This window comes from Mchenga conophoros, linkage group LG15 (assembly GCF_057382185.1).
Source record: "Mchenga conophoros isolate Kocher_MC1m ecotype Shallow Benthic linkage group LG15, M_conophoros_male_GT1.1, whole genome shotgun sequence".
NCBI classification, from domain to species: domain Eukaryota; kingdom Metazoa; phylum Chordata; class Actinopteri; order Cichliformes; family Cichlidae; genus Mchenga; species Mchenga conophoros.
Genome location: NC_140540.1, coordinates 15200046 through 15212063, shown reverse-complemented (window position 1 = coordinate 15212063; position 12018 = coordinate 15200046). Strand labels below are relative to the sequence as shown.

The window sequence follows — 12018 nt, the reverse complement described above, 5'->3', positions numbered from 1 at the left end:
ATCTTGTGATGACTTTCGTTCCTCTTTCTGTGTGTTTGTTAATTGATAAAGAGGGATGCTAAAAATGATTCTTGATTTCTCAATTTTTGTGTTTGCTCTGGTCGGTCACAGTACTTGGCTGCAGTAACAATAAGGGTTGGGCTGTGCAAAGGCTATCAGACTGATTTTTGATTAAAACTGTAAAAATCTGCTTGCCCTGGTAGTACTGTTTGTGTCTATTTTGGAGATGTTTAATAAACTTTTCCCCCCAGATCTTGTTTTTATCATTTCCCACTGTATTTTACCAAAATAAATGACTCAGCTCAATACACACTCCCACACACCCACAGGTTTTCGCCTGCACTCGTGCGTAATACTTTTCAATCTTTCTTTTATTCTAGCGGCTGACGGCCCAGGCGACCGCTTCATCATTGGAGAGTCCCAAGCTGGAGAGCAGGTTTGTGTCCACGCTGACACCTCTGCAAGCACACAAAGACACCCTCACTCACACAGTCGGTCTCACACAAACACCCACATAAGCTGGATATGAAAATAAAGTACTTCACTTTTGCCCTTCACCTTATGCCTTGACCAGCCTGTAATTGCACATCAGTGTGTTCCCTTAGCAGGTGATGAAAAGCCCTTCGCACCAAAGCATGGCCAGAAAGTCAAAGTGTAAACACATGAGATCACTGAGACAAAAGTAAGCCTGACATATTTTCGACAACCCCTCACATCTCCTCTCAAACAGCATCACCACACATTCAAGCATCTGTTTCCTGTTTGCCTTTATAAGCTCTTAAAATTGCAATTATGATGTACATAAAGTCAGTTTTCTGTTTTATTGTATAGATTACTTCAGTCACAAACAGTCCGTCATTTATTCCATAACACCTATGGGTTAAATGTTAACCCAGTGTTTGAAATTTGACATGATATTGTTTGTCCTTTCCTGTATCTTTGACTTATGTTTACCTTTCTGTGTTTGCACAGCCCACCCAGACAGTGATGCCTGGCCAAGTGATGAGGGTGACGACGGGTGCCCCTATACCCTGTGGGGCAGATGCTGTAGTCCAGGTGGAAGATACCGAGCTCCTCCGCGAATCAGAAGACGTGAGCGTGAAGTTTCATGCTAAATGAAGGACAGTCAGAATCAGAACGCTAAAAGGCCTTAGTATGCTCATTTCCAGCTTCATATTTTGAATCTAAAACTACTCAGTTTTCCATGATTCATAGTTTTAAAAAGTAATAATTATTATTATATACTGGCCTTTGATGCAGTGTCTGGGTTCATCTACTGTCTGAACAAGATTGTTAAGCGCATGTCTCTTTAAGGCCCGAGGCCTGCTTTCTTTTAATTGGTTGCCCCTCACCTGGCTATTGCAAGCAATGCCCACTACATGTAAGCACCAATTCCACACCACAGACACAGCTAAGGGCACACCTGGCCATAAAAGGAAATCCATCCCAAGCTGATGTTAGCTTGGTCAAGAGAAGAAAAACATTAGAAGCCAAACATCCATGGCGCCCTCAAGCCCAAGCTTTTGTCTCACTTCCTTTTTAACATGCCAGTATCTTTATTAAAAACTTCAGCTATGTTTATTATAACCATCCTATAAGGTTGTCTTTAACCCAAACCTGTGAAAGGTTTCATTTAATTCAGTTCAGTTTTATTCATATAGTGCCAAATTACAACAGCAGTAAACTCAAATCACTTTATGTTGTAAGGTAAAGACAAGAAAACCCTAACGATCAGCTGACCCCCATGACCTAGCACTTGGCGACAGTCGGAAGGAAAAACTCAATTTTAACAGGAAGAAAGCTCCAGGAGAACCATGCTCAGGCAGTCTGGTTCAGGCAGTGATCGGTTGGGATTCTCTCTGTGTACTGCAACTGCTTCCCAAATTCCAAATACATGAATGCTAGGTTAACTGTCTATGTGTTGGAGCTGCAAGAGACTGGTGACATGTCCACTATGTGCCCGTCACCCTGTGACATCTGGGATGGGCTCCAGTCATGGACAATTTCAAGCTCTTAAATTTGTGGGATAGCAGTTTGGGGAAAGCCTCTTCCTGTTTCAACATGACTGCAGACCAAAGCAGTTCATAAAGACAGTAAACAAATTTGGTGTGGAAGAACTTTACTGGCCAGCACAGAGTCATGACCTCAACCCGACAGACCACCTTTGGGATCAATTAGAGCGGAGACTGTGAGCCAGGCCTTCTCATCTAACACTGTCTGACCTCACAAATGTGCATCTAGGAGGAATGGTCAAAAATTCCCATAAACAAACCTATGAAAAGCCCTCCCAGAAGAATTCAAACTTCTCATAGCTGCAAACAGCAGATCAGCATAATGTTAAACCTTATGGATTAGGAATGGGATGCCACTCAAGTTCATATATGTGTGAAGGGAAACAAGTGACTACTTTTGGCAATATAGTGTCTTTTATCCTAGAAATGGACAGAATACTGAAAGCATCATTTTCTTATCTGTCACTGACCCAGCCTGTTCAATGTGATAAATGTTTTTCCGGTAGGGGACGGAGGAGCTGGAGGTACGAATCCTAGTACAAGCTCGCCCAGGGCAGGACATCAGGTTAGTCCGTGACTGAGATGTTTGCTATGTATTATACTTATTAAATACTGTAAGGCTGGAAGACACTGTTGGGAGTTAACTTGAAAAAGATTAATGCAAGGTATAGTGCACCACTACTACTGCCGTTATTATAATTCTGTCTGTCTGCATGTTTTTGATTATTATTGTTCTTTATTTAACATTATAATAATGATGAAGACTGAAGGAAAACAGATGCTTAGAACACATTTCATGTCTTTACCAGAACATCTATGGTGAATGTAGCAGTACCCTTGTTCTTGCAGGCTTTAAATGTTTAGTGCCCATCTCTTCATAGGCCTATCGGTCACGACATCAAGCGTGGCGAGTGCGTGCTGGCCAAGGGCACCCATATGGGCCCATCTGAAATTGGCCTCCTGGCCACTGTTGGAGTTACAGAGGTGGAGGTCCAAAAATTCCCTGTGGTGGCCGTCATGTCCACAGGAAATGAGGTAAAGGTTAAGAAAATCTTAGTTTTTGTTGTGGTGAATTATGCCTCTCGACTTGGCTGCGAAAGGTACAACAGTATGCCTTTTTTTCCTAACAACACACCACGTTCATATTTATGCACAATCACCATTGTTTGCTTTGGCTGGCGACAACAGAACATCATTTAGAAGTGAATGTGCAGTCAGCTGTTTCACATGTGCTTTCAGTTGTGAAGAACGTGTTTATCTGTGACCAGGTGGTTTCGTTTAAACAGTAGAGTCAGATTTGTGCATTTTCTGTGTGACTAATGCGCAGTTTAAATTTCATGGGGTGCATGAATATGCATAGCTCTCCATTTTCAGGGCCGTGCAGACCCATATTTAAACTTTATCACCTGTTTGTTAGCATATTTCACTCATCTGCCGTCTTATGAAGTAGAGGATTAGATGCAGCTACATTTTATTCATGAGCACTTATTTTGGTGGCAGTGGACAAAAAAAATCCATGATATCCTTTTAACATGTTGTGATTCAAAGATTTTAAGATACAACTAGACTTCTGTACCTCTTCAGTGTTCCAGTTTCAGATATTACAAAACCTAATCCATGACGGCAGACTTTGGCTAATTGAAGCTCTTTTCCAACCTGATCAGGTGATGTGCTATAAAGAGTGTCATGGTGCCACATGGAAGTAAGATGTGGTGGCACCGTCAGTTAAGCGTAGCGCTTTTAGAACATGAAGCTGAAAGACTGCATGAACCACATGCGTATGCCCGTGTTCATCTCATGGAAGGACTAAGAAAAGGAGAGGGGCAATGGAAAAGCAGTGACTCTAAGATATTGGCTGATATTAGCTTTTTCTGATATATCAGTGTCTGCATTGATAACAGCCAATAAATGAGCATTTAAAAAGTAATGAATATGATGAAAGACCAGGTTGACAACATGGTGACAGGTGGGTTTGTAATACAAGAAGAAGAGTCAGGTGGATCGTAAAAATAATCGTGCAATTAAAATGTTTATTTTTAAAAAGCATTTTCATATTATTTTTGTAAAGACTCTTACATAATTACACGCAGTAAATGTTAAGGAAATCTGTCTGTTGCAACATTGTGTATTTCAGACTTTTAAATGTGTCAGTCATGTTCTACTGTTTAGTCTTAAAATGTGACAAAATGGTGACAAGAGCACCTCACAAGTTCCCAGAGGCCAAGCTGACATCTTTAAAGTGCATTGGTTTAGATGACACTAACTTTAGCACGAACAACAGATGGGTGTTGCTAATTTGAAACTTCAGAAAGTGTTTTTTTCTCAGTTTTAAAGTATTATTTTATGCAGCATTTTTAACTCAAGGGTAATAGAACCAAAGCAGATTTATTCAGTACAGAGAGCATGTTAAATATAGTAACTACATGACTGGGTACAAAAATGAAAAAGTTTGCATAAGGATTATAATATTGTCTCATCTTCCAGCAGAATAATTATTTTTTTACTTACCAGACCTCATCGCAAATCAAAAAGATGCAGAATGATTTATTTAATGATTTTCACAACTAATAATAAAAGATTGCCATCAAATAGGAGTTTCTAACATGTGATTTGTTTGGGCGATAGCTTCTGAACCCAGAAGATGACCTCCATCCTGGAAAGATCAGGGACAGCAATCGCTCCACCCTGTTGGCCACAATTCAGGAACATGGCTACCCCACTATCAATCTGGGCATCGTGGGAGACAAGTATGCCGTCAGATCTTGCCTCTGCCACAGTTCCCTTTAGCTATGCTTTTGTCCTTTTAATAAGCCCTGTGTACTTATCCAAAGATAGGCCAGTTTTCTCATTTTCTGTGATTTCTCTGTCCTGGGTGTCGCGGGGGGCTTGACATTTGTATGTATATGTTTGTCTGTGCCCTGCAGCCCCGATGACCTTCTCAACGCTCTGAATGAAGGCATCAGCCGTGCTGATGTCATCATCACCTCAGGAGGAGTGTCTATGGGAGAGAAGGTACAGTGGCAGAAAGTCCAGTGGTAGAGTTGTGTTGTACTGACACCATGTGGTAGCTGATAGCCAGACAGCTGAGCTTCACAGTTCGTTTGAGTTCATTATTTTATGAAACACATTTTTTGGAGTACTTGTTCTTCATGTCTGTTGAGTATTCTTAAGGATTTTAATTTTCTTTCTTTCTAACATCATTTTTAGGACTACCTTAAGCAGGTGCTGGATATCGATCTTCATGCTCAGATCCATTTTGGTCGTGTGTTCATGAAACCAGGGTAAGAAAAAGAATCCGCTTCAAAAGTGCTTCACAAACAATACATACAAATGACATGCAGAAGGAGTCATGTGGTGTAAAATGACAGCCGGTGGAGAATTTAGAAATTATGTTTGTTTTTGTCTTTTTTTCCAGTCTCCCAACAACTTTTGCCACGTTGGACATAGATGGTGCTCGCAAACTAATCTTTGCCCTCCCAGGTAGTGTGTGAAGTTGAGAGAAAGAGTGATTCACTCCGCTGTTTGCGCAGAGATGTTACTCACATATTCCCCCCCCCCCCCCTTGCTTTCTCCCCTCGCCCTCTTCTCTCTGTCCCCCCGTCTGTCCTAGGAAATCCCGTGTCTGCTGTTGTCACCTGTAATCTTTTTGTCATCCCTGCCTTGAGAAAGATGCAGGGTATTTTGGACCCCAGGCCCACCATCATCAAAGCGAGGGTAGGACACACAGGGCAACTGGGACATCCTGACTTCATCGCGTTCCCAAGTGCAAAAAGTGTCCTTTGCTCCTGTGAGGGATGATTCAAAGTCGCTGTTGTAACAAATAGGCTTTAAGAGTGTCGATGCAATCAGCTGCAACAGAGAGAATATATAATATATGGGGACATTTACAGTTATGTTTATACGTAAAAAAACAGGGTGTATTATTGCAGCCCGTTGCAGCCATGATTTGATATAATTTTCATCATCTGCTTGATACATATTTATGACCACAGTGTTTTGCTCTGATTTGACAGAGGAACCAATCACGGCCCACACTGACCCAAAGGCCTGCTCCCCGGTCATGAATATTCATAACTGTAGAGTGAGAAAATCATATCACGATAATACACAGTGAGCACACACAGCCTATGTCCCCAACTAACATCATGGAGTGAGCAATCTGGTCCCCTGCCATTATGGGTGCTATTCAGGGTGCAGTGTTACATCATTTGCTGTTATAAAGCAGTTAGAAATCAACTTGAACACATTACTGCCACTTAGGGGTGCAAATGATGGCCTTCGCCAGATGTAGCCAGACAATTTCCCAAAGCAGATGGCATCAGACACAGGTCAGATAATACTCTGAGAAAACCTTTCCTTTTGCCAGCAAACTTAGATAATCTTTGAACTAATGTATTTGCCCTGTTTTAAATGTGTTTGGCAGAATTTTACCCAACTTGCTTACATTTTGTGACAGTTCAGATCTGGATTTTTGCCATTAGAAGATTTGTGTGTGTACATGTGTGTTTAGCCTATAGACTGTATATAAAAGATGGCTGTGGCTCTGAAGATTACTGCACTCTGTTTTTTTTAGAAGAGGCCATATTTGGACGAGCCTGGTTTTTTCACTTCTGCTAGGCTTTAAATTATAGCTCTGTTGGAATTCACTTGGTATAGATATGCCATCTATTGTGTGGCATTCAAGACCGAGGAAGGTTGTTTATTATTCAACTTCTGGGACTTGGTTGAAAATTAAAAGACATGCTAAATAAACATGAAGTGTGACTGAGTCCAAAAGCTTGTCCAGACCAGAGTGCACAGGAAAGTCGGAAAGAAAGTCATGCATGTTTTAGATTGTGGCTTTCATCAGCATCTTTAGCATTTTGTAATCAGTGTACGTGAACATCTGAACTCAAGCAAGACTCCTGTTGTGACTTTTGTCTTTGTGGTTCCAGGTAACAGTAACATGAGAGCCAGATGGATTCCAAGAAATTGTCTGAAAGCAAATTTTGCATTTTTTTCTCCACTACATTGGGTGTATCCTCTTCAATTTCATACTTCAAGCACAGTGGTGATTAAAAAAGGGTGATGCAGCATTAGAATTTATGTTGTGTGTTTCTTCGCTCTAGTTGTCTTGTGATGTGAAGCTGGACCCTCGCCCTGAATACCACCGCTGCATTTTGACATGGCATCACCAGGAGCCTCTGCCGTGGGCACAGAGCACAGGTATAAAACCAGCATCTGTGGGGGGAAAATAACATTTGAGCACAATGATAAAATAACACTCATAGGTGTGGTTAGTTTTATAGTGATTTACAAAAATTGTGTTGTTTTTTTAAACATAAGTGCAATCATTTAAGAACACCTTAAATTATCAGGACTGACAAGACTGGCAGCAGTTTCTTAGACGAGTTTGAAGATCAGCATTTCGATTCCCAGTCATGTAAACGTGTGATCATTTTGGCCGTTTAGTATTCGTCAGAGTGGAAATAATAAAGAGACTTACCAGTGTTCACAATCTCTATATGGAACACGGAGCAGAAGTAGACATGATTCCATACTAGGCTCACCTCGGGGTTTCTTTGATTTACTGCAGGTGAAACTACTTCAAATACATGGTTTCTGTAGTTTTTGAATACTAGCCAGTTTGGCAGTGGAAAAAATAAAAACTGCTCTTTTTAACAGCAATTATTGTTTCCCCTCATCATCTTTTCTGATGCAGGGAACCAGGTGAACAGCAGACTGATGAGCATGCGCAGTGCTAACGGGCTCCTGATGCTACCTCCGAAAACAGAGCAATACGTGGAGCTGCACAAGGGCGAGGTGGTCGACGTCATGGTCATCGGCCGGCTATGATGTCATAACGGAGGGACGGAGAAACGGCGTCACATAGCGAGGGAATGGGTGGTTCACGGTGCATGTCCACATATCATTGACTATTCTGTAATATGCAACGGCACAGCTAGTTTTTATTGATTTGGATAACGTTGAGGTATAGTCAACATCTTGATCACAACCTAGATACATATGAAAAAACTAATTTAAAAAGATTATAGTATTTCAAACAAAGAAAATATAACTTTTAATGAAAAAAATCTAATTATAAAAAGAGATTTATTCTGTAATATATTATTATGATTATTCTTATTATTATTATCATTATTCTTATTATTATCATTATTATATTAAGGCAACTTTGTTCCTTTCATTGCAATTGCTTTGTGTGTTCAATGCTAGACCTTATCTATAGCAGTAGCATTTTAATAGACAGCTGTAGGTGCCTGCCAGGACAAAAAAAAGAAAAAAAAAGAAAATTATTATTTTCTCATCTTTAGTGGGAAAAAAAAATACTCTGTTTTATGAAAATAAAGAAAACACAGAGGAAGGCTCCAGATTCCCCACGGTGCTCAGCTAAGAGGAAGAGGGGGGGCACATAAAGGCCACTTCCTCTTTGGAGTGCCCATCAAGGTGACACTTCTGTTTTTCTCTCATTAGTATGCATCATAATGGCTTCACAAAGAGCTTTGCTTGTTGTTTATCTTGTGAGTCTTGTTTATGTGCGCAGTGCCAAATGCCTGGGCAAGGAAGAGGCGGTGTCGGGGAGGGTGGGGAGGGGGGGGGGCACACCCCAGTCGGCCCAGGACCCTAAAGCTTCCTTATATTCATGGTGACCGGGTGTAAACTCCGTCCCAAACCCCACCATGAGCGAGCTGAACCTGGGAAAAATAATCTTTTATTTGATCAACTATTTAAGAAAAAAAAAATGAAAGAAAAGAAACAGCTTCTTTAAGTGCTGACAGCCTTTTTAACCAACTTCACAAAAAATGTACAGAAAAAAATAAGAATCATATTGTACAGATATATGTGACCAGCACTCCTAAGGAAATTATTAAGCAATGAGGAGACATTGAACAACGCTGTACTATAACATTTTCTGTAATGAAATGAAACTGATGAAAGAGACTACGAAAATAAAATCCTTGATCATTATGTAAAAAAAACAAGTTCTTGTTGGGTTTCCTTTTTTTTTTAAATAAAATATATCTAATGAAAAAGCAGTGAATTTCTTCATTGGGGCTAAAAGTAGCGTGAAGGTTAGAGGAGTGTATGAATGAATCAAGAGTTTACCAGCCTTAACAATCACTGATCATAACAAGAGGGACTCAGTGAATACAGTTATTAAATATGGATTTGACTAAATGTTCAAGAAAAATCACAATTTCTGTTTATTTTTTTGGTTTGTGACTTTTAACTTAAAGGGTCCAAAGAATTTCAGCTTTCCACTATTTTACAGTTTTTCTATCCCTTTATTTTTCTCATCCTCCTTAGGAGTAGCATGTAAAGTTGTTAAAACTAGGGTCTGTTTTTTAATACTGAACTAATGTGGTTTCATTTATATGACTTTGAATGGACATTGCTGTGCAAAAGTTTTGAGTCATTGCTCATTTCTTAAGATTTTACTTCCAAGGAGCCAGACTTCTTGTAGTGGTCTTGAGCAATAGTTCTTCAGGCTTTCTGAGGGGCTTTCAAAGTCTTTCTTCGGACACTGGCTGATTTTTCCTTCTTTAAGCTACTTAACTCTGACCTGTAAATCATTCAACAATATCACACCTAACTCGAGAGATGAACCAGTGTTGTGGCTACACATATCAGAAAACTTATCAAGGAACCAATTTTAAATTGTATCTTTAGGCACGTCGTTACTAGCAGCCTGTCACAAGAAAAGATTTATTTATTTCCATTTCTTTACTTGAATCTACAAAAAAATGACATAAAGAAGAGGAAAAAAATCTAACACAACCTAAGAGAAGCATGTAGACCTTCAGTGTATCCATCTGCAGTTCACTATCCATCTTGTCTTGAGGTCTTGTTTGATGCATAACTGGATAGTCAGTCATGGCTTGGTTTACCCAAAGCCCAGACCTCAAAATTATTGAAGCAGTGTGGGATCATCTCAACAGAGAAAAGAACAAAAGGCACCGAAATTCCAAAAGAGAGGTTTGAATGTCCTTCAAGAAGCCCGAAAAGCTATTCCTGAAGACTACTTAAAGAAATTATAAGAGAGTTTGCTGATCTGAGTGGATACTAATGGAAAAGGGGCTTAAGAGAGGCTGTGGTGAGAAATAAAAGTGATCATACCAAATATTGACTTTCAAGCTCATTAGAATTATACCAACTTGGTTTTGCCTCAATGCATTTCCATGTATGTTTGCGCATGTTTCAATAAATCACTGCATCTGTTTCCCATTTTCTTAGCATGTATAGAAAAAAATAGAGATGGCTTGAGATTTTTTCACAGTTTAACGGTTTTTACACTGTTAATTTTTTTTTATTTATTTTTGCAGTTACTTTTTTAGTACTTCTTTTACTCACTGCTCCTTAGATAAACATGAAAAAATCAGTTGCATTGGAAGAGCCTAGGAGGTTTTAACTGTCTATCTTTCTAGGGAAGCTAAGTATTTAAGAATTGGGAACTGGCAGAAGGGAGCCTAACAAGGAAAAGAGGTTAAGCACAAAAGTGTCAGAAAGGATTAACCAAATAGAAAGTACGGCTAGAAAAGGCAGCTCCTGGCTTCAGTGGAGATATTTCTTAGGCAGCTTGAGATTAGACAGTTTCTCTTCTTCTCAGCAAGGTAAAATGACAGTAGATCCAATTAGCTTGCAATGAATAATAGTACTGTGACAAGAACTTAGTTAAAGTCATCAGTGTGGATGTGTGTAAAATGTGTTGAATGTAAGAGGATAAGAGTGAAGATGACGGCAGGAATAATGGCGCTTTCTTCATACCCTCAAGTGCAATGACTGTGTTTATTCATTAGAAGATATACATAAGTGTCTAGTTTTTGTAAATACATTCAACTAAATTAGGCCATTTAGATTAAAAAAACAAATGAAAGGATTTATGATCAGTCAAAGCCTCTCTGAAGATACTAAGTTGTTGTTTGAACCTTTTGAAAAAGCTTATAGAAAGTAATATTATTATTAGGAGGAGAATAAGGCAGTCCTCCAAGTGTGATGCAGCTTCCTCTGTGATCTTCAGTCATAATTTTATACACGCTTCCTTAAAATTCACTGTGATATTTTGTGATCTGTGGATGTGCTGTCATTAATTCCGTTTTATACTACTTTATACTTTGGAGGTAATTATGCCACTTTTACTTCACTAAAATAAAGACAGGTTAATTTACAGTTAGCTTGGACTTTTAGAGCACATTTTCAAGAAATGTAGTCACAAAATAAATCATATAGCGCTTAGAACTAACTTGACTTTTACAGGCTGCGGCATTAAAGTAACGCTCACACGCTAGTCTGCGAAGAATCATATGAATGATGTTTCATATGTACTCACACCCGCTGGTCACTTTTTTTTAGCTACATCTGTTCAGTTTCTTGTTTATGCAAATATCGTATTACTCAATCACATGGGAGAAACCACATTTAGGCATTTAGACGTGGTCAAGCCTGCTGAGGTTAAAACCTTGTATAGGATTGGGCAAGAAATGAAGCATTATTTGCGAGTTTCCAATACGAATTTGGACGAATTTAAAAATACAGTGCTCTAAAGGATATTTTCTCAAAGTGAGTGTTTTCTGAAACTATCCAGTTTTATTTCTGTTTATATTCTAAAGGGTTTCACTTTTTTTCATTTATAGTGTGAATTATTAAAAATAAATGCATTTCTTTCCCTAACTGTTGACATTTTGTGATCTATCATGTGATTAAAAGATATTGATCTTATCTTTAATGTAAGAACAAAATGAAACAGTAATTTAGAACCTTGCTTTTCTGTCATGCAGTCTGCACATTTGCACACAAGTTGTATGTATAAACACAGCATTTCAGCAAAGAAAACAAAATTAACCTTATTGTTGATTCCACGACTTTTAACAGGGATTTTATGGGGGAAATTTTCACTCTTACTCACTGCGTCACTGATCTAATCGGCTTCAAGTACATGGTGCAGTTCGGCAGATTGGGGGTCATCGCGTGCCTGACAGGGAGGGGGCGCTGTGGGGCGCAAGTGTTG

At 39.3% G+C, this 12018-nt stretch overlaps 1 protein-coding gene across 9 annotated transcripts in view; it reads left to right on the top strand.

Annotated features, from left to right (window-relative positions):
- gphnb (gephyrin b) overlaps positions 1-9046 on the top strand; it is a 112807-nt gene extending 103761 nt beyond the window's left edge. For 6 of the 9 annotated variants that reach the window (XM_085247498.1, XM_085247496.1, XM_085247495.1 and 3 more), the window contains 11 exons: positions 381-436; positions 973-1092; positions 2519-2577; positions 2894-3047; positions 4638-4759; positions 4937-5024; positions 5220-5293; positions 5428-5495; positions 5623-5726; positions 7121-7217; positions 7714-9046. In XM_085247498.1, the coding sequence (XP_085103624.1) occupies positions 381-436; positions 973-1092; positions 2519-2577; positions 2894-3047; positions 4638-4759; positions 4937-5024; positions 5220-5293; positions 5428-5495; positions 5623-5726; positions 7121-7217; positions 7714-7847 (1076 nt within the window). In that variant the 3' untranslated portion in view covers positions 7848-9046. Of the gene's footprint in view, positions 1-380; positions 437-972; positions 1093-2518; positions 2578-2893; positions 3048-4637; positions 4760-4936; positions 5025-5219; positions 5294-5427; positions 5496-5622; positions 7218-7713 lie in introns of all 9 variants that reach the window. The other 3 variants (XM_085247497.1, XM_085247492.1, XR_014888647.1) reach the window with 2 other exon arrangements.
- Positions 9047-12018: the final 2972 nt, after the last annotated feature.